The sequence below is a fragment of the Abramis brama genome (genome assembly GCF_963993115.1).
Source record: "Abramis brama genome assembly, chromosome: 9".
Classification (NCBI taxonomy): Eukaryota; Metazoa; Chordata; class Actinopteri; order Cypriniformes; family Leuciscidae; genus Abramis; species Abramis brama.
This window is the reverse complement of record NC_139971.1, coordinates 38,777,207-38,800,113: the sequence shown is the minus strand read 5'-3', so window position 1 is coordinate 38,800,113 and position 22,907 is coordinate 38,777,207. Positions and strand designations below refer to the sequence as shown.

Genomic DNA, 22,907 nt, shown 5'->3' with positions numbered 1-22,907 from the left:
TCTGCATCAGCGCTGTTTGATCCGGAATCTCGTGCTTTCGGAGCTATAATAAAGAAACTTACCGCAGACACGTACACATCGCTGGTCCATCTCTGCATGAGGTCTGCTATGTTAATCAGAACTGTTCCAGGAATGCTTGGGGCCGAAACGTATTCACCAGCCCGGTTCAGAACCTGGAGAAAACACAGACATGCAGAGCCAAACATGCTATCACATGCATCCGTAATGATAGAGGACAACATTAAACATGGTCAAAATGATTTTTTTCTTTTGTCCTCTATTGGTGTTCACCTGCAGTCCACTCTCTGGGCTTTGGAAGAGCAGAGTGATGCTCCCATAATCCGAGTGTTCACCACAGCGCAGCTGATTCTCCTTCACACTTGTGCTGTTCACCGGAGGGTAGTACAGAGACCGGAGTGTGGTTGCATTCACAGCACCTTAAAACAAACCACAGCATAAAGGTGTTTATGAGCCATTGACTCACTGGGAGGAAGAAGTAGTGCATACTTGTACTTACTTCCAATATGCTTATGTGCGTTGAGGAAGACTTCTGGTTCCAGATCCAACCCAAGAGCCATCAGTCGGAGCACTCGGAGAGAGAGATCCTTACAGTGCATGAAAAATGATACATGGACATCTCGAAAATCACCTACTCCTTCTGAAGGCCAATTCTGGGCACATGGAGAATGGAGGATTATAAAGTATACAATCACGAATATTAGGGATATATTTTCTTAATGTTAACGCTAAATATATTTGTCCCTCTCATTTCATAGTTTTTGTTTTTTGTGTGTGTTTTTACCATCATGTTGTCCCTTAAGGGATTTATATTAAATTTATTAGATAATTTATTGCACAGACCACAACTGGCCAACAGATAGCCTAAAAATAAATTATGCTTCTTAAGAAATGTACCAAAAATAAATAAATAGTAATAAAAAATATACATACACACTCTTTGTAGTGCAAATTGAAATTATAAAACACATCATCATAGGTTATTTAAGCCCAATTCTAGGCGTGTTTGCCGCACGTGTTCACAAACCAGTCAAACAAATATGTTTTCTTTGAACGTTCCCTGCAGGTTATTTTGGAGTTTTATTTTATAACCATGTAAACTAATTAAAACGTTGCAGATGATACCAATATGCTACAGAGATTGTTCTAATGCTAAAATTTGTGATTTATTTAAAAACAAATTAGTCTATATTATGCTCGGACACACTCGGTCTCTCTCGCGCACTGTCGAGCGCGCTCGCGGCAAAAGGTAGCCTAAAGCCTGTTTTATACTTCTGCGTCGAACTGCCGCCGTAGCTACGTCGTAGGCTGTGTGTAGCGCGCGTACCCTACGGCGTACCCTGACGTGCACCTCTCCAAAAATGTAACAACGCGTCAATTCTACGCGGACACAAGCGCTGTGATTGGTCTGCCAGAACCCCTCCCTCGGTGTTTCACATGCTCCCTAGGTGCGCGTCAACGCGGACAACGACACAGAAGTATAAATTAAAACCAACACGTTGCCTACGGCGTATAGGCTCCGGCGTAGGTCCGACGCAGAAGTATAATGAGGCCTTAAAGGCCTATTTATACTTCTGCGTCGAACTGCCGCCGTAGCTACGTCGTAGGCTGTGTGTAGCGCGCGTACCCTACGGCGTACCCTGACGTGCACCTCTCCAAAAATGTAACAACGCGTCAATTCTACGCGGACACAAGCGCTGTGATTGGTCTGCCAGAACCCCTCCCTCGGTGTTTCACATGCTCCCTAGGTGCGCGTCAACGCGGACAACGACACAGAAGTATAAATTAAAACCAACACGTTGCCTACGGCGTATAGGCTCCGGCGTAGGTCCGACGCAGAAGTATAATGAGGCCTTAAAGGCCTATTTATACTTCTGCGTCGAACTGCCGCCGTAGCTACGTCGTAGGCTGTGTGTAGCGCGCGTACCCTACGGCGTACCCTGACGTGCACCTCTCCAAAAATGTAACAACGCGTCAATTCTACGCGGACACAAGCGCTGTGATTGGTCTGCCAGAACCCCTCCCTCGGGGTTTCACATGCTCCCTAGGTGCGCGTCAACGCGGACAACGACACAGAAGTATAAATTAAAACCAACACGTAGGGTACGCCGTAGGGTACGCGCACTACACACAGCCTACAACGTAGCTACGGCGGCAGTTCGACGCAGAAGTATAAATAGGCCTTAACTGGATGACACATGGACCCGGCCTTTACTATCTCATGAGGCCATAGGAGAGTGGCGAATGTAGTACGTTCAGATTACATTCATACAACACACATTCAAACTATACAGATCATACATTTTTAGAGAGAAAAAAAAGATAAGAAATTGGTAGGCTATTTACGTTATCCGCGCTCAAAGATGTTAAATTATACGCCTCCTTCAGATCACCGGGACGACGATGATTCAGACTGTTAAATGACAGGATTTAGATTTATTAAAATGTGTGCATGTCCATCATTCGTGAGTTTTACAGTAATGCTTCTGAATGTAGAGAATGACGTGCATTTCATTTTCTACCGCAATCCAGCCATGAAACTCATTACATGAGAAACTTCCCCTGCTGAAAGGCTTCTTCATGTCTTCTGGCAAACAGAAGAACTTCTTTGAAACATGCATGACTTTTTCCACCTAAAACAGTGAACAGAGAAATAATAGACAGCCCACAAACAATAGCCCTTTAGAACGTCTCTTAAGTAACAAGAATGTAAAAAAAAAAAAAAATCACAAACCTCTTCCTGATTTATGCCCGTGTTTTTCAGATAAACAAACCCCACCTCGGTAAAGGCCTTTCTCAATCCTTTACTTAACTCTTCCAAGTTAGCATCCGATACATTGGCCTTTCCCAGTTCGTAGACACTGAAATCCAAGACAGGTAACCCCATTCTTTCCCTTGAGACAACTAAACTTCTAATAAAATGTGGCAAGGATCTTCGCTTCTTTGATCAATGCAGTGCAGTCCGTTATTGAACAGTTGAGCAATGCAGGGAAATAAAGATCCACCAATGAATGACCAAACATCGGTGTACAAAGATCACTGAATAGCCTATCAGCTTAGATTCTCAACGTGCTACTGTTTTGCAGTGAGTGCAACAAAAAAAAAAAAATCTCTAAAATGTTAGGGAAATTCAAAAGTGTGATTTCAAGGCCTGGACTAGGCTTTTGCACCGGGTAGTCAGGGGCGTCGGACTGGGAGTAAAACCAGTAGGCTACTGATTACCAGGGCCCCAAGGGGAGAGAGGGCCCTTGAAAAGTCTGGAATGTATTTTATTTTACTTGGATATGTTCATTTCCTAATTAAATTTCATAATGAATGTCAGATGAAATGTAAAGTTATTGGCTGAATAACTTAGTTGACTGACTGACTACATTTTGTATTAAAAAAAGTAAAGACTATCTAAGGTCTCACGGTCCCACCCCTTGCTAATGTGCCAAATGGTTTAGTCCATCCGCATTTTGTGTTAGTTAGTTGAGCATAGTAATGTCTTTCTCAAAGACAGCCAAATCAGGTCACCAAAAAAGAAAGGAAAGAGGAGAAAGAAAGAAAACAAAATGAGGGTAAACAATTGGTAACTGACTTCTTTTCAAAGTAAGGTGAGCAGTGCACAAACTAGAACACGGAATCTACAATGCTAAATTGCTTGAATATCTCCGTGATTGTTAGTGCTAAAAATGAACTGAGACAACCCATTGAAAGAGCAAAGCATACTTTCAGATGATAATTTCTACATGTAATCTGAGGTAAAGGCTAAATAAATAAACTGTACACTAACAATGCTGTTTGCAAACAACACATCATTATAATCGCCTAATTTGAAACATGTTTAATTTTAAATTAATAGGCTATAATATCTAAAATTAGCAATAATAGGCTAATCAGTGTTATAGGTAGCTTGGTAGCTCATCGGTAGCTACATATCATGTCAACATTATATTTATGTCAGATTTAGTAGAAGCAGATCTTAACATTGTGAAACACATGGCCCTCAGTTTCAGAAACTGTCACATCAGGGAGTGTAGCAACAGACCCTTCATTCTCCTCTTTGGATTTGAGTAACATGGGGGCCTATCAGGACTGCCTATGCATAGGGCCCGGGTTTCGGTCGTTCGTCCAATCAGTGTACACTTACGTCACTGGTAGTTTCTATTGTGCTGTGTTAGACCTAGAACAGGGATGGGCAACCTCGGTCCTGGAGGGCCACTGTAGCTCCAACCCTGAAAAAATCACCTGCCTGTAATTTTCTAGTAATCCTGAGGACCTTGATTAGCTTGTTCAGGGGTGTTTGATTAGGGTTAAAGCTAAACTCTGTAGGACAGTGGCCCTCCAGGACCGAAGTTGCCCATCCCTGACCTAGAAGCTAATTTAGTCCCCCAAAAGGCGTTCCTATAACTAAAACGGTTCCTAGAACTGTTCCTAGAGTAATCCTGTAGCTCAAACAGTAGAGCATTGGCGCTTGCAACACTAAGGTCATGGCGTTCGATTCCCAGGGAAAGCAAGAACTGATAAGAATGTAAAAATGTGTACCTTGAAATGCAATGTAAGTCGCTTTGGATAAAAGCCTCTGCCAAATGCATAAATGTAAATGTAAAACCGTTCCCAGTTCCTGTGGTGCGAACAGGCCATAAAGCGGGTACTTCTGCCAACGGTTATAGGAACTATGAAAATGTACCTCCCATGTGAAAGAAAAAAATGAACGGAAAAGTCATGGATATTTCTTTGTTCAGTGCTGAGTATATTTTCCAAGTTATTTTCAGTATCTAATACAGAATACAGAACACTATCTAAGGCTGCATCGAAAGGTAACTTCGCGTCTGATGCCATGTTGGATCCATAGATATAAACTGCTTCGGTGTATCGCATAGACATCGTCATCGCCTTGCTGCTCCCCCTACCCGTTCTGTGATTAGTTCCCTTTTTGAGGGGAAAATCTGGTCCATTGTGTCCAGGCTGCCTAGCAGTGTGAATAAAATCGCGCTGCGCGCAGTCATCAAAAATGACTGGAAAAGTCATGAGAAATTAATCCGTCAGACACTGTTTTAAAATAAAAATTGAAAACTTTTTATGCATTTTGGCTGTTTATTTACACGAAAATAATTGCCTGAAAACGCAAACCTTTGAAAACTGTTTTCAAAATACATGTTTTTGAAAACTATACTGCTTTCGTCTCCATGTTAACTACAAAAACGTGAATTTGTGAAACCGGTGATGTCATGTGCATGCGTATTACGTGTTCAGACGATAGTCACGTGGTGTTTCTTTACAAAGTGACGTCGCCAACTACTGGCCTGACAGCAGAATACATCGCTTTCAGTCGTTTTAGCGGCAACATTTTGACAATGTTGCTGCGCATATGCAAAACTTTTATGTTTGTAAGTACATCATTGTTGTGTAAAGGTACCCTTAGAGATGTTGTTGCTATCTGACATGAGTACATTTCACAAAACCTGTCAAGAACATCTGGATCATATTTTACCCCAAAATAAAAAGACAAATACAAAATTGTATTTTACTTAAAGTAGATTGAGTTTATTTTTTAATTAAGCACCTACACCCATTTAAAGAAACTTCATTACCTTAATAGGGGATGAAAAGGTTTTAAAAAATGTTTACTTTATTGTATATTATATATTTTATATATAGAAATTATACTTTTATAAAGCAAAGTATTAATGGCTGCTGCAAATTCAGCTTTGCCATTACAGGAATAAATTACATTTTTAAATATAGAAAAAAATCACATTTCTTTTTGATCAAATAAATGCAGCCTTGATGAGCATAAGAATCCTCTTTAAAAAGCATAAATCTTACCGACCCCAAACATTTGATTGAGCGATAAAACGTTTTGTTGCACTGCATTAACTGATGCTGACATTCTTCTCATTATAAACTATTCCCTTTTTAAGGGAATAACACAACAGAAATGTCTTCAAGCTCGTACTGTCTCACTGCAAAAAATTGTTCTAACATATTAATCTCATTGTATTGATTACTCATTATTTAACCTCTTTGTTTCCTTTAGGTGGTTCAGCACATGGAGCGGTTGAAGATACAGAAAACAGAGACTCCAGTGCAGGCCAAAGGTCGGTGCAGTTCTTTTACATTTTGGGGTCCAAGTCCTATGCTGTCACAAGGAACAAAATATTGATTTTTCTATCATAATTTATCTTTGTTTTTTGTCAAATGCAGTTCCTTCAGCTGTGGAGATGCTGCCTGGCGACACTCGGCCTATGTCACAAGGTCACCAGCAAGACCTTCCTGCACATTTCTAGCAGCTCAAGCTCTTCTCTGTGTCTGTATTGTGTATGTCTGTTGTATGTAATGTAAAATATTTCCTTTCTCACATTCAAAAGAACCATTTACTGTCTCTTAGCAAATACATTGGCATTCCTTATCAAACACAAAACAATATTCATCAAACTTTAGTTACTGTATCCCAAAGTATGTAATCAGACTATCACACTTTTGTCTACAGTTTGAGGACAGGGATTGTACTTGAAATGTGTGTTTAGAGATGTTAACTGTTTTAATTTTCCTAGTAAATTTCATGTCTGATTTGCACAAACCTCATAGGATAAACCTGTCTTCATATTTAGTCATATTAAAAAGCCCCACAATTCAGCATTCCTACTGTACAACACTTCCAGTACTAAACATATAGGTGTAAATAAAGGTGCAGAGAATAAAAAAACACATTAATATCCAACACAGGATAACTATAACAATACATAGTATCATAGAATTAAAAACGGGCCAGATTCGCATTTTGTAATTTATCTTTTTGCTTTTTACTTTCAGTTGAAAGTCAAATCTAGATGTACACAGTTTCTTAGTACTTCAATCAGTGATTTAAAAAAAAAAAAGTACAGAAATCCTATTAATCATAAAATAGTGCATACATGAGGCAATTTTGGCTTGTTTGAGTTTCCTTTGTGAGAGTAAAAAGTGACTGTGCTGTACATTTCTTTAGAAAAAATATTAAATGATCTCAGCTCCACCAATTATGTGCTTTGATGATTATTACCACTTTGTTTTTTATCATATATATATACACTAGATGTCGCCTTGTATACGGCAGTTCATTGGAACGAATGCGTCAATAGAGCCGCCATCTTGGAACAGGGGAGCCCCTCCTCTTTAATGCATCAGCGTCAATGTAGGCAAAGGTCTAATGGAAATAAAATCACCATAAATCGTTATGAATGCGATTTTCTAGTTTTTTTTGGTTCGTTCCAACGGTCAGACATGTATTTATCATCGAGTCCAGAGAAAATGTAAGGTTTTGATATTAAGATAATCTACTTCTTTTTCAAAATATAATGCATAGTGCTATAGGCCTATGTTTATTAGTCACATTCTTTCACTTGAGTAAACTTAGAATGAACTATCGCTACTTATATATATAAATTAGCAAAACTTGGCCACTAAATATTTAATATTCAATTATTTTAATGATCACAATTAAAGTTTTAATTTTATTAAATTGAACAAGCGCAACATTTAGCATTCAATCAAATATTCTAAAAGATGTATTATTAATAATAATGTTATTTCAACATAATATCTCGTTATTTCGACATAATGTGTGCGTGCAACAAGCAAGATGTGCATTTGTAAATCCGGTGACGCGTGCATTGATTTTTTATTAATAAACTAGTGTTTTCTTACAGTGTTGACTCGGTTTGAATTATTTCGTTTAAAGACATTTCAAGCTTTGTGTATTTTATGTATTTCTCATGTCTGTGTGAGGCATACACTGAGTTTCGTTAAGTTAGGACGAGATGCGCTCCAGTTCACGTGTAATGCAAGTGACCGCGCGGGCGCCTCCATGATTATATTGTCTGTTCGTTATATTTGCTTCTTATTAATTAGGCCTAAATCCAGGCAATTGTTTGATGAAAAAAATGATTAAAATTAAGATACAATTTATACAAAACGAAATTCACTTTAAAGAAAGGCTTTAAACAGTTGACATTTTCACAAATTCCAGTGTCCTTCCACACCTCCATCCCCAGGAAGAAACAAGCCCTTGAGCCCACTGTATCCTTGTGCAAAACATACATAGGATTTGTGGAATTCTATATAAGAATGGATGTACTGTTTGAAGATTGACAGGGCAAGGACAAGCATACCAAAAGTTAGGAAAAACACAGCACAACACAGCCAAAAGTGGGTATTGAGGATCAACTCCTGCATATTGTACATTTTAAAAACAAGGGTTATTTCAAATAATATCTAAAGTGCACAGCACATTCAATTTTCTGTGCGAGAATCACAGTTCATTTTCTTCCTCCAAGCAGAGAAATGTACACTTAACTTATAAAAAAAACAACTTGACTACTACCATCCACAGAGTAAATGTAATTCCTTGCTGTCTGGTTTAGATTTCGTTCGTGTGAACATCCATACGCAGCACAAAAGTCCGGCATCATCCATGAATTCGAAGTACAGGCGGAGAAAGCAGCGTTACCTAGCTACTTCCTATGACAAGACCCCTGTTCCAAGATGGCGGCGGTTTTGACGCATGCTTAGAACCCCAAGGCGACATCTAGTGTGTATATCTATGGTTTTTTACATACAACTGTAAACTTCCACTTAAACCACAGCCTGTTTTTTGCCATAGGTATCATTAAACCTTGATAAAAGGTAATCCATTGAATTAACAGGAGGATATTTATCGGATCCATCGCAGCATGAAATCATGGCTTCATCATCAGGGTGGACAAAGAAAGCCAAAGACTGGCGTGTGCTGGAGTCTCCTGCAGGGGGCAGCAACACCCTGTGAGCCTGAGGGGTCAATAATAGAAAAGAGTTAAACAAGCATTTGCCAGTGCAATAGACTGCATTAGTGCATGATCACTGTTTCAGCGGAGTTGGTTCCGGAATATTTTTTTTTCCCATAGGGAAAGTCTTGAACCAAACCAACCTTCTTCTGTGGCAGACAATAACACATTATGGTAAATTTCCTCTTAATATTTTTCTATACTTAATCTTGTGACCTATTGCCAAGGGGTATATTAAATTGGCCATCAATTATGTTGGGTACATTTATTATGGTTTGCAATATTTTAGGATTTTATTTCAAATAAATATTACAATTTGAGATTAACCTGATAAAGAAAATAACATTTGTTTGGCCAGACAAGGCCTGCAATTGAAATTATGAATTAAATATATATTGAGGGAGACCGACTCGATTCCTTTATTCATGGTGCTTCGTGGGCGTGAACATTATCTTCTGCAGAGCTCTATTTGTGTCATTTTCTGCATAGCATCATGGGTAATGTAGTTTTTAAACAGTACCATTCCACTGTTTAACACAATTGTTTTAAAAATAAGAAATAAAGTGAATATGCTAAAGATGACTTCAACAAAAGCATAAACCATCAATTAACTCACAACAGGTCTGTCTTTAAAGGTAGGCTAGGCAGTTTTTTATAAACACTTTTTGTTATACTGTTATACTGGTTAAAACCTGATAGCAACCAACAGACTTGGTGCAAATATTCAAACATGTACATATATCTTCTGTGGAAATTTTTTTCGCATGCAGTAATAGGATGTCCTACCTGCTTGTCAACATGTATTTCCAAACCTCAGCACACCCTGCTCGCGCAGACATCACAGGTCACCAGCGCGTTTCATGAGGCTATTCAGAGTAAGTTGAATACAGACACCGAGTCCCACAAACTGAGTTTTTGGAGGAGGCGTGGCTGTGGAGAAAGGAAGGTGGGATCTCGTGCTTTCAAAGCTAGCTTGCTATTGCTAGCCATTCTGAAGTTGCCTACCCTACCTTTAAAGGTTTATATGGAGAAATGAAGCCTCTTAAATCGTTGAAGCTTTACTATAATTGTTTCGGGAAAAGATTTGAAGCATCAAGGGTGATGAAAACAGTGCCATCTTGTGGTAAGTCAAATTTATAGCAGCCCTGAGCCGAGCAGCCAGTAGTGCAGCAGCTCCGTTGTTTTATCCATTAAGCACAAATAAAAGCCTGACAATGCTAAAGTTTTCTGATAATATAATTCCCATATTAAAGTGTGGCAATAAAAACTTCCATAAACCCTATTAGAGTAGTCTGGGATCAAACATTACGACCACGCAAAATGAAGTATTCACGTGACTGGAAAGAAAGCGCGGGGCTTAGTTTTTTTTCATTGATCAAGTGTTTTTCTGAAAACAAATTATACGCGGTCCGCCACGGAGCTTCATGAGAAATTGTGCTGTGAATTCGATACATGCTTTGAAGCTTCAGAGTCATATCGTCACCTTCTTAAAATAATTGCCATTTTTTTGCATATGTCATCTCCTCATGATGCTGGCCACCTGCTCAGTAAAATCACCCACATGCTCAGTTAAACAGATCATGCAATTCTACCCCTGTAGTATAATGGCCAATGTCAAGAGTGTGACTTAGGCCGTTTTACAAGCTTTTCAAGATGGCAGCTGCATCAAGAAGAACGAAAATCTACTCTACCATAATTATTGGTTCAGTTTTTTGTGTTTTCTAAGAAACCTAAAAAAAATGACATGGCCAATTATTTTAGAAAGGTGACGATATGTAACATCACTAGTTTATAGGTTACAGTCAAAAATCAATTTCCCTATGGAGAAAATGAATGGAGGTTTTTACTTACGGAACCCGACTGTTTCACTCTATTAAATGAAATGCCATATAAAGTACTTACCGCAGACACGTACACATCGCTGGTCCACCTCTGCATGAGGTCTGCTATGTTAATCAGAACTGTTCCAGGAATGCTTGGGGCCGAAACGTATTCACCAGCCCTGTTCAGAACCTGGAGAAAACACAGACATGCAGAGCCAAACATACTGTCACATGCATCCGTAATGATAGAGGACAACATTAAACATGGTCAAAATTATTTTTTTCTTTTGTCCTCTATTGGTGTTCACCTGCAGTCCACTCTCTGTGCTTTGGAAGAGCAGAGTGATGCTCCCATAATCCGAGTGTTCACCACAGCGCAGCTGATTCTCCTTCACACTTGTGCTGTTCACCGGAGGGTAGTACAGAGACCGGAGTGTGGTTGCATTCACAGCACCTTAAAACAAACCACAGCATAAAGGTGTTTATGAGCCATTGACTCACTGGGAGGAAGAAGTAGTGCATACTTGTACTTACTTCCAATATGCTTATGTGCGTTGAGGAAGACTTCTGGTTCCAGATCCAACCCAAGAGCCATCAGTCGGAGCACTCGGAGAGAGAGATCCTTACAGCGCCGGAAAAATGATACATGGACATCTCGAAAATCCTCTACTCCTTCTGAAGGCCAATTCTGAGCACATTGAGAATGGAGGATGTGATGGATTTTTTAATTAATCATAACTAACATTTATTTTTCTTGCAGGAACAGCATTCATATGCTTTTGAATTTTAAATGTATGTTTCCCCTTTGGCGAAAACTCGTGACTTTGAGTGTGTGAGTGTAAAAATAACAAATATGGGAAATGAAACTAGACCGATGACTAGGTTTGAAACCTTGTGATTATGAAGTAATCATTAACAGAGTTTGCTTCTACAGTACCTAGTAACAGAAGGGTTTGTCTATGAAGAACCAATCAAATTGTAGGGAAATCATGTTATGTATCATGTAATTTTCGCCATGCTCCTATTCTATGTTTGCTGGTGGGATTCTCTCTGAAATTTGTCTGAGATCCTCCGGCCGTGCATAAAAGTAAAGGCCTTCTGAAGCAAAGCCATGCGTTTGTGTCAGGAAAATACCCATATTTAAAACTTTCTAAACTATAATGACTGGCTTTTGACAAACCCCCCAGAGAGCCGTGTGGAGTATTTTTATAATGGATGGATGCACTTTTTTGGGCTTCAAATTTACACCAGCCTTTCACTCCCATTATAAAGCTTGGATTAGCCAGGACATTTTTTAATATAACTCTTATTGTATTTGTCTGAAAGAAGAATGTCATATACACCTAGGATGACTTGAATGTAAATAAATCATGGGATAATTTTCATTTTTGGGTGAACTATCTCTTTAATTAACCCCCAAAAAACTTGCACTCAACTGTCACAGCTTAGCGGAGGGGAGGGGCTATCAGAGTACATTGTGTGTATTGCATCATTTGGGACACAGATTAAAGCAGTGGTTCTCAAACCTGTCCTGGAGGACCACTAACACTGCACTTTTTCCGTTGTCTCCCTAATCAAACACACCTGATTCAACTCATCAGCTCATTAACCCATGTGATAATGAGCTGATGAGTTGAATCAGGTGTGTTTGATTAGGGAGACAACGAAAACGTGCAGTGTTAGTGGTCCTCCAGGACAGGTTTGAGAACCACTGGATTAAAGTGATAGCTAGTTCGCCCAAAAATACAATTTCTGTCATCATTTACTCCCCCTTAAGTTGTTCCAAACCTGTATGAATTTATTTCTTCTGTTCAAACACAAAAGAAGATATTTTGAAGAATATGGGAAACCAGTAGCCTAGATGGACCCCATTGACTTCCATAGTATGGAAAAAATCCAATTGACATTGGAAGTCAATGGGGTCCCTTTGCCACTCTCAGAAAAAAAGGTACGAAAGCTGTCACTGGGGCTGTACCTTTTCAAAAGGTACACTTTTTGTTCCTTTTAGGTACTAATTTGTCCCTTTTAGGTACTAACATGTACCATTAAGGTACCAATATGCACCCTTTAGGTACAAAAATGTAACGTTACCTTTTAAAAAGGTACAGCCCCAGTGACAGCTTTCGTACCTTTTTAAATACAATATACAAAATAAATTTGTATATTTTTTGGCTTCGTAATCTTTAATCAAAATCTGAAAATGCCCCTCCCCTCTGCATTGGAGGACCTTCCCTGATGACGTAGGTTTGAGGACTTGGGTTGGGAAACGCTTAACCACTCCCCTCAAACCGTTAGTCTGTTATGAGCGAGAGATGGAGAGGAGGAGCGCTAGAGTAAAACCCTGACAGGGCGGGGCGGGCACGTGATCGGCTCAGAATGCATTTTCAAATTGCACATTGAATTTTGCTACATTCATTGCGTGACACTTAATGGAAATGCAATTGCAAGTGTCTTAACTGTGAGTGTAAATGCAATTAAGAAAAAATAACATTTAAATTACAATTTTGCCACAGTTTTTGCTTGAACATGTTAAACATATCTAATCATTTCTGTAATACATTTTAATTTTAATTTTGCAACTTATAAAGCGTTAAATTATGTATTCAATTTACATATTAAAACTAGTGTATGAAATGGCAAATGTAAATTTTATAATTGAATTTTCATTTTCATTTTGCACCAAATGTACAAAAATGATGGGAAAATTAAAATTTAAATACAGAAATGCATTGCCATTTTACATATTGCATTGTCATTTTGCATATTACATTTCAAATTGAATATTGCTACACATAAGCTTCCATACTCAGCAGTTACTACATTAAATTTTGTCCTTAATTTTTTTTTATATACAGTACCAGTCAAAAGCTTGGAAACATTACAATTTTAATGTTTTTGAAAGAAGTCTCTTATGCTCATCAAGCCTGCAGTTAAAAAAACAAAAAAAAACAAAAACAAAAAAAACCCAGTAATATTATGAAATATTATTACAATTTAAAATAATGGTTCTCTTTTTTAATATACTTTAAAATGTAATTTATTTTTGTGATGCAAAATTTTCATCAGCAAGTACTCCAGTCTTTGGTGTCTTATGATCCTTCAGAAATCATTCTAATATGATGATTTATCAATGTTGGAAACAGTTGTGCTGCTTAATATTTTTTTTATAACCTGAGATACTTTTTTCAGGATTATTTGATGAATAAAAAGTTAAAAAGAAGTGTATTTATTTAGAATAGAAATATTTTGTAACAATATACAGACAGATACATAAAAATAAAGGTGAATTTAGGCTACTTTAGTTTTGCACTTGTCATGTTTTTTTTTAATCAAATTTATTTTATTTTATTGACCACAATATTATCACTGATATTTGTTTGAGAGGGGCACTTTTGACTAATTTTGAAAAAAATAAATAAAAAAAATTCACAGCTAGCCGTGGATTATCCCTTACATATAAGTTTATATTTTCTGTCAAACCAATAGCAGTTATCTTTGCACGTTTCTGCACTGACAAAAACATTCGAAAAAAAATAACCTCGGTTGCTCACTTGTGACGTCACAGAAAGGTGACGTCACAGAACAGTATTTCTGTTTCATCTGTGGTGAAGACTTACACATATATTTTCCCAATTAGAACCATCTAATTAGCGTATTTTTTTATTTATTATTCTATCTTTGTGGATTTGCTTGTTCACGTGACATTTCGCGGCAGCTTTATTACATCCTGTGCACACGAAACAGGAGAGCAGGAGAGGCAAGCTGGTAAATATGCCAGTTCAATTCTAAGTTCAGTCTTTATGCGTAGTTGTGTGCAATGTATATTGTCTATTATGATAGTGTGATCTTTGTTTTAACGATGTATGAGGCACTGCGAGCTGACATCGCATTAGCCTCTTGTGCTTTCACTGCTTGATGTGTGCAATTATAGGTAGACTATGTTCCCAAATGAGTTTTTGTCTCATATTTATATCATATTATGTTGTTCATAGGCCTACAATATCACATCAGCAAGACTTCCGTTTCCCCGTGCACAATTGCAAATATGATTATTTTATATAAGAGTTAAATTAACAATAAATTACCATTGTGAGTTCAATTTTATAAACAATATTGTCAATATTGTTTGTTTTCCCTTTATTTTGCTGATGAGAATTTCAAAATGAAGCCAGCAGAGTCTCAATGCAACAGACAGTCACAGCGATGATTTTTATCCGCGTTTTGAACGAATCAATTTAATGATTCAATGAACAATCACTTGCTTCTTTCCCGAATGAATCAGCCGTTTGAACAAATCGGTTGAATGAACGACTCCCTCAACTCACTTAAGACAATGACTACTGGCAGTTTTAGTTTAACATTTAGAGTACCTTTTAATTAGAACATTAAAATTGGAAATCAGTTCATATTAAACAGTCTCATAGTTTTTTTTATGCAATTGTAAATGTAGTGTAAATATATTAATGCTAGATCTGATGCCAACTTCTGTGTCACCTCTGCACTGCAAAGATGGATTTTGATTTAATGATTTAATTTGACTGGTAACAGTGGTATTGTGTATTATTCTAATAGAATGTAATTTGAATGTTAGAATTTGACATAAAAGGTGATGCATGCATCTACAAATGCCCATATAGGTGAAAATGCCCCTGGAAATCAATTTAAGATGGCAAATATTACCCCTTAATAAAAAAAAGAGTTAATTTCTGTCACTGCTGTGAACTGACCACTGCATAGAAAATGAAAAATATGAATATCATCATCAGTCAGCTGTCAACATCAGGCCTAAACCAGCCATAGCACCAAACACAAAAACAGAATCAGTAAAATGTTATCTAATTATTATCAACAAAACTTTGAAAATATCGATTGAGACATATTTTGTCAATATTGCACACCCCTAATGCATGGTATTCATTTTATTTCTTCGGGTCTTAAAAAGGTCTTAAAAGGCCTTACATTTGACTTTAAAGCCCACTGTCAATTAATGGGTACATAAATCACTCAAGATATGTATATCATTTTTAAAATGTTTCAAAAATGGTCTTAAAGACCAGTTTTTTACGTTTTTGGTATTAACGTTTTTTTTTTAATGCAATTCGGTGATGACGTCACGTTGGGGAGAAGTGGAGGAAAGGTGGCCTCAGCCTAGTATTATGGTGCGTTCAAGTCATCTCGTATAGATCGTATTTACGAGGTGAACGCACATGAACGCCACCACAATGACGTAAATACCAGTGGGGAGCTCGGGATTTTCTCTAAGCCCCGATATTTACGAGTTGAGGGCGTGTCACTGAGAAACATGGCAGAATACCAATACTTCAAGGTATTTTAGCAGTGATATTGTCAGGCTTTTCTATTTACAGCGCAGTAAGCTAATTGCCTACACAGAATATGATGGCATTATAATATAACGATGCAACATGTAACAATAAAGTACACCTGATGCACATTTCTTTGTTCTTCATTTTCTAGAACAAGAGTTTAAGAAACTTTGTCTTTGTCATCTAGAAATAGAAGGCATCATGCTAGCTATATGGGCGTTTCTAAGCGTTTATCTCTTCCTCCGGTGAAAATGTTGTTGCAAACGTAGCCGCCGCGTGTCTGTCGCTGTGTTTGGCAGGTGCTATCTGGCTGTCTGCCTATCTCTCTCTATACTAACGTTAGCCCATCTATCTATATCTATCTATCTGTCTGTCTATCTATGTATCTAGTCTAGTCTATCTATCTATCTATCTATCTATATCTATGTATTTATCTATAATCTGCGCTATCTGAATACTCTCGTCTACTACTCGTCTCTCTAGTCACTCTCAATGCTCTCAAAGCGGGCTTTGGTAAATTCTCTCCCCAAGGTGACGTAATGCAATGCATTGTGGGGGAAAGGAGAATCGTTGCAAACCGCTGTAAGATAGTACCTACTTTTTCGTATTATATTACGTTTTGTGATACCAAACAACATAAAATACAATGGATAACAGTTTAAATGTTTATTACCAACAAGCAAATTGCACAAATTCAATGAAAAATTAACCCTGCAACACGGCCTTTAAAAAATGTGCAGAAACCCTGGAAAAATTGCTCAAATTGTTTTATATCTCTCGATCTGTGTTTTATCTCGCAGTTGCAGTGTAGAGGAAGATGCTGCTGCATCTATGTCGCCAAGGCCTGTCCCAGAGAGAGTAGAGAAGAAGAAGAAAGGGAGGTTCTTTAGATGGGCTTTGTCTCGGAAATCCAAGAAAACTTCCAAAGAAGCCCAACAGAGTCAGTGCAGAAATGACAGCAGCCAACAGCTTGTTGAGAGAGAGAGCAACAACTCAGCTTCGACATCGAATTACATTTCTTGGAAGAGTGAGGATGAATTTATCCATATAAGTTCAAAGGGAAAGACAGGTCAGTTTATATAACAAGCCCCAAAATGACTCATAAAATGTACAAAAAGTACCTCAGTTTTAACATCTTTTTCTGGACATTGTCTTTATTATCCAAATGAAAATGTGAACTGAGGATGGATTTTGGTTGTGTGAGGCACCACAATAATGTGTCCATTCTACAGCTATCTTTAATCTGCATTTTTTTTTTCATTTCATTTATACTGTAATTGTATTATGTCCATTTTTTTTTAACAGGGGACATCTTGCAGCATTATAAAATTATGAAAAAACTGGGTATAGGAACATTTGGAGATGTCTACGAAGGGATCCGTTTGTCTGATTCACAAAAGGTTTTTTTTTTTTTTTTCACTCTTGGAAGTTGAATTTAAATTCATTAAAAGTTACATCAAGGTTAATTACTGGAATCATGTGACCTCTGCACATATAGTTAATTAATTGTAAAACATTCTTACAAAAAATAATTTCTTTCTTTCTTTCCCTTGGTGTACAGGTGGCACTCAAACATTCGCTGAAGACAAAAGCCATGGAAAATGTCCGTATTGTAAGTAAGCAATTCCTCTCTTCGTTTTATTACTCTCATAGTACACAGTCACATTAATAATAGGACATTTTAACAAAATTTTGCAGTCAAAAAATGACCGTTGTCAATAGCGTACGAACTTTCGAACCAAGCAGCTTTCTGTTAGTCAGCATAGTTAATTCGCGTGACTTTACCCTCATGCAAAAATTCCCATTAAAATGACAAAATTTTGCCCTGAAAAACTTTGCCGGTCGACAGTAAAAGTGACCGAAACTTTAATAACTATTTCCAGTATTTCAATTACTTAACTCTTCAAACCTATACTTACCCAAATGCAGGACATAATTCTGTAGTAATTCATTTAAATTTAACCATGTCCCCTAATTATCTCACTTTTGTATAACTATTATCTCTCCTGTAGGGTCTATTTGACAAATCCCTTCCAAGGGAGGTCGCTATGATGGTTCTTATGAACAAAGGTCCCAGTGTTCCTCAAATAATAAAGCTGCTGGACTGGTACGAGACACCAGATGAATATATACTGGTCTTAGAGCGGCCCACTGCATTTGAAGATCTGTGGCAGTTTATGGAGAAAAATGGCAAACTCAAGGAATCGACGGCACGAGCTGTGATGCGTCAGGTTGTCACTGCTGCAAGAATATGCAGTGAGAGGGGCGTCTTCCACAGCGACATCAAGCTGGAAAACCTGCTTATCAACCCAAACACCTTGCAGGTCAAATTAATAGACTTCGGTTGTAGCAGACGCTTGAAGAAGTTTCCTTATTTGAAATTCAGTGGTACGTATTATTTACAAATCTATGGTGAATAAATCGACAAAAAGCTATGGAAATACAAATTCATTGCAATGGACGAAATCTTGTTCTTTCTTCCAGGCTCATTAGTTTATGCTCCTCCTGAGTGGTTTGAATATGGAAGGTATCATGGCAAGCCTGCAACAGTGTATTCTTTAGGCGTACTGATGGTTGTGATGCTGTCTGGGAAGTATCCTGACAGGGACCTCCGTCAGATGTTTAGTGAGCCCTGGTACACAGAAGGCATTTCCAAAGGTGAGAGCATGTGGACGGGTCATACAGGAACTTTTATTACAGCTTAAAATAATATGATCAGTTACACAAAGTATAACACTTACAATAATAACTGGACATCTCTCCCTTCTTCACAGAATGCAGGGATCTGATCTCTTCATGCATGGAGAGGGATCCAGCCAAGCGGATTAAAATGAAAAAGATCCTCCTCCACGACTGGTTCCAGGTATCGATCCTCACCCAAAAATGTTTGGAAATAGGATACCGTCATGAGAACCAGAACAAGAAACAGAAGAAACCCAGAGATTAGGTAAAGAAAAAAACGTATGTGCCTAAAAGAAAAAAGGTAAGGAAAGGAAGTATATATGTGTATACGTATACAGGACTACACTGCAATGCATTCTGGGTAAAATAAGACATTTTCAAAACAAAAAACATGGCGGATCGAGTAAGCGCATTCAACCACTCAGTGCAGTTTACCCCAGCGGGAAATATGTGTTTGTTGGAGGAGTATAACAGTTACAAGGGCATTTTACTTGGGAAATTTAGCGGAGAATGTAGTAACAAGAAGAAATGTTTAATTTGGAAAAAGATTGCTTCGACAGTTAACAGCGTTAATCCGATCGTTGAGCGTAGCGTTAAAGACGTACAGAAAAGATACAAAAACATGGTACCCTGTATACCACCCGTGACACAGAAGCTTTGCTGAGACCCACTGTGTCACCAACAGCATTCAGAAAAGTTCCTGTTGCATAAAATCTCAACGCAGTGCAAACCTGCGCCATTCTGCGTCTGTCCATCAACAACTCAGGACCTTGTTCAAAATCCACAGAGCGCCATTTACATTTTTGTCTCATATTTGTCTCAATTCGTCGTTAATGTATACTGACTTCACCCTGTCCTGCAATATACATTTAGTTTTACATTCATTTACAGAAATCAGCTGCATGGATGAAAACTGCTGATGTTATCGGATTTTCAGGTGAAATTCATTCAGTTAACGGATGGTCAGAGGTAAAGTGTTCAGACTGCAGACTTTAGTTTGCAACTATTGTATTTAATTGTACAGTACAATCATGACATAGTACAGACATTATCTGAATTCCCTAATGTCCTTAAACATAACAATACTGCTGGCCATAAACTGAGAAAATGCGCGTCCAGTGTGCGATACCTCGAGTTGTCCTAGACGCTGCGCTTCTCGTCCGGTGTGCGACCTCCTTTAGACCTAAGTTAGCCTGGGGGTAAGGTGTCTAATTTTTTTGGTCTAAATTAAGTCAGTCTTTATTTTTGTGAAACAGTCTAACTTGCATTAGACTAGTCTATGAGCAAATTTTAGACTTGTCTAACACTATAGGCCGGTCTAAAATAGCTTTGTGAAACCGGCCCCTGGGGCTCAGGTCAGGAAGCAGACAGACTGGCTTAACCGACCGTCTGCTAGCTGTCTCACGTCACCAAGGTCAGATAAATCCCATCACATAGAGACTCTTTCACATAGCTATCATCACATAGAGACTGTGTCTGTTCCCCGAATTTAGAAATCCAAAAAAACGTTTCAACCCATCTAAGGTTAAAAATTGAATTGATGTTCAACAAATAAAAAACAGATATAATACGGATGAACAAATGATAAAGCTCGGGTTGCTGAATATTCGATCCCTTACTTCAAAAGCACTCATTGTTAATGCTATGATTACAGGCTGTAATCTAGATGTGCTGTGTTTGACAGAAACCTGGCTTAAACCAGACAATTAAATTACTTCAAATGAGTTCACCCCGCGCAAGATTACTGTTATAAATGTGAACCTCGTTTAAACGTTTACCACAGCTGTGCTGTGGTAAACATGGAACTTTTCCTTGACATGAAACTGTAAATAAATCGTGCATGTCCTCTAAATCGACAACATGCCCTCTAAATCGACAACATGCATGTTAGACCCTATACCGACTAAGCTACTGAAAGAGATGCTTCCAGAGGTCACAGATCCTCTTCTTAATATCATTAATTCATCTTTGTCACTAGGATATGTACCGAAAACTTTTAAGCTGGCTATGATTAAACCGCTTGTTAAAAAAACGCAACTTGATCCTACAGAATTAGTCAATTACAGGCCGATCTCGAATCTACCCTTTCTGTCAAAGATACTAGAAAAGGCAGTATCTTCACAACTATGTTCCTTTTTAGAAAGAAATGACATCTGCGAGGATTTCCAGTAAGGATTTAGACTGTACCATAGTACTGAGACAGCTCTCATTAGAGTCACAAATGATTTGCTCCTATCATCCGATCGTGCTTGTTTCTCGCTATTAGTGTTACTCAATCTTAGTGCTGCATTTGACACTATCGACCACAACATTTTTAAATAGACTCAGAAATGATGTTGGCATTAGTGGAATTGCATTAGCATGGTTTAAGTCGTACTTATCTGACCATTATCAGTTTGTAGCAGTAAATGAAGAGATGTCTTATCGATCACAAGTTCAGTATGGCGTACCACAAGGCTCAGTACTAGGACCGTTGCTGTTCACTCTGTACATGCTACCCTTGGGATATATCATTAGGAAGCATGGCATTAGTTTTCACTGTTATGCTGATGATACTCAGCTCTATATTTCTTCACGCCCAGACGAAACCTGGGTGTGCTCTTTGATACCAATCTTTCATTTGAAAGTCACATGTCTAGTATCTGTAAAACCGCATTTTTCCATCTTAAAAATATATCTAAATTATGTCATATGCTCTCATTGACAAATGCGGAACAATTAGTTTATGCGTTCATGACCTCAAGGCTAGATTATTGTAATGCACTAATGGGTGGTTGCCCTGCACGCTTAATAAACAAATTACAGCTGGTCCAAAACGCAGCAGCTCGAGTTCTTACCAGAACCAGGAAGTATGACCATATTAGCCCTGTTCTGTCAAAACTGCATTGGCTCCCTATTAAACATCGTATAAATTTTAAAATATTGCTGATTACTTACAAAGCACTAAATGGTTTAGTGAAAGCTCTTAATGCATTATAGTCCTTCACGTCTATTGCGATCTCAAAATTCCGGCCTGTTGATAATACCTGGAATATCAAAATCGACTGCTGGCGGTAGATCCTTGTCCTATTTAGCACCAAAACTTTGGAACAGTCTTCCTAACATTGTCTGGGAAGCAGACACACTCTGTCAGTTGAAAGCTACACTAAAAACACATCTCTTTGACCTAGCATACACATAACACATTATAGACTTCTATAATTCAATGTTAGGCTGCATAGATTAGGCCAGCCGAAACCGGGAACACTTCCCATAAATCCTGATGTACTCGTTACATCATAAGAAGAATGGCGTCTACGCTAATATTAGGGCCCTATTTTAACGATCTGAAACGCAAGTATCAAGCTCAAAACGCAAGTAGCTTTGTGGGCGGGTCTTGGGCGCTGTTGCTATTATACCGGCGGGATAAATGACTCTTGCGCCCGAAGCAAATCTAAAATGGGTTGGTCTGAAGAGAACATTTTTTTTCTTCATTCGTTGCTATAGGAGAGGAAGAATTTACTAATCTCGTTAAATCCTCTAAATCGATAACATGCATGTTAGACCCTATACCGACTAAGCTACTGAAAGAGATGCTTCCAGAGGTCACAGATCCTCTTCTTAATATCATTAATTCATCTTTGTCACTAGGATATGTACCGAAAACTTTTAAGCTGGCTATGATTAAACCGCTTGTTAAAAAAACGCAACTTGATCCTACAGAATTAGTCAATTACAGGCCGATCTCGAATCTACCCTTTCTGTCAAAGATACTAGAAAAGGCAGTATCTTCACAACTATGTTCCTTTTTAGAAAGAAATGACATCTGCGAGGATTTCCAGTAAGGATTTAGACCGTACCATAGTACTGAGACAGCTCTTGTTTCTCGCTATTAGTGTTACTCAATCTTAGTGCTGCATTTGACACTATCGATCACAACATTTTTAAATAGACTCAGAAATGATGTTGGTATTAGTGGAATTGCATTAGCATGGTTTAAGTCGTAATTATCTGACCATTATCAGTTTGTAGCAGTAAATGAAGAGATGTCTTATCGATCACAAGTTCAGTATGGCGTACCACAAGGCTCAGTACTAGGACCGTTGCTGTTCACTCTGTACATGCTACCCTTGGGATATATCATTAGGAAGCATGGCATTAGTTTTCACTGTTATGATGATGATACTCAGCTCTATATTTCTTCACGCCCAGACGAAACCTGGGTGTGCTCTTTGATACCAATCTTTCATTTGAAAGTCACATGTCTAGTATCTGTAAAACTGCATTTTTCCATCTTA

General features: G+C 38.1%; 1 protein-coding gene across 1 annotated transcript in view; it reads right to left on the bottom strand.

The window, feature by feature from the left end:
- The window catches only part of LOC311089287 (uncharacterized protein), a 48,601-nt gene that overhangs the window by 1,316 nt on the left and 24,378 nt on the right, over nucleotides 1–22,907 (bottom strand). Inside the window, exons 4-9 of the mRNA XM_084123859.1 lie at nucleotides 11,159–11,312; nucleotides 10,933–11,078; nucleotides 10,704–10,814; nucleotides 518–671; nucleotides 292–437; nucleotides 63–173 (exon numbers count right to left, since the gene is read on the bottom strand). Of these exons, the coding sequence (XP_083979985.1) occupies nucleotides 63–173; nucleotides 292–437; nucleotides 518–671; nucleotides 10,704–10,814; nucleotides 10,933–11,078; nucleotides 11,159–11,312 (822 nt within the window). The remainder of the gene's footprint in view (nucleotides 1–62; nucleotides 174–291; nucleotides 438–517; nucleotides 672–10,703; nucleotides 10,815–10,932; nucleotides 11,079–11,158; nucleotides 11,313–22,907) is intronic.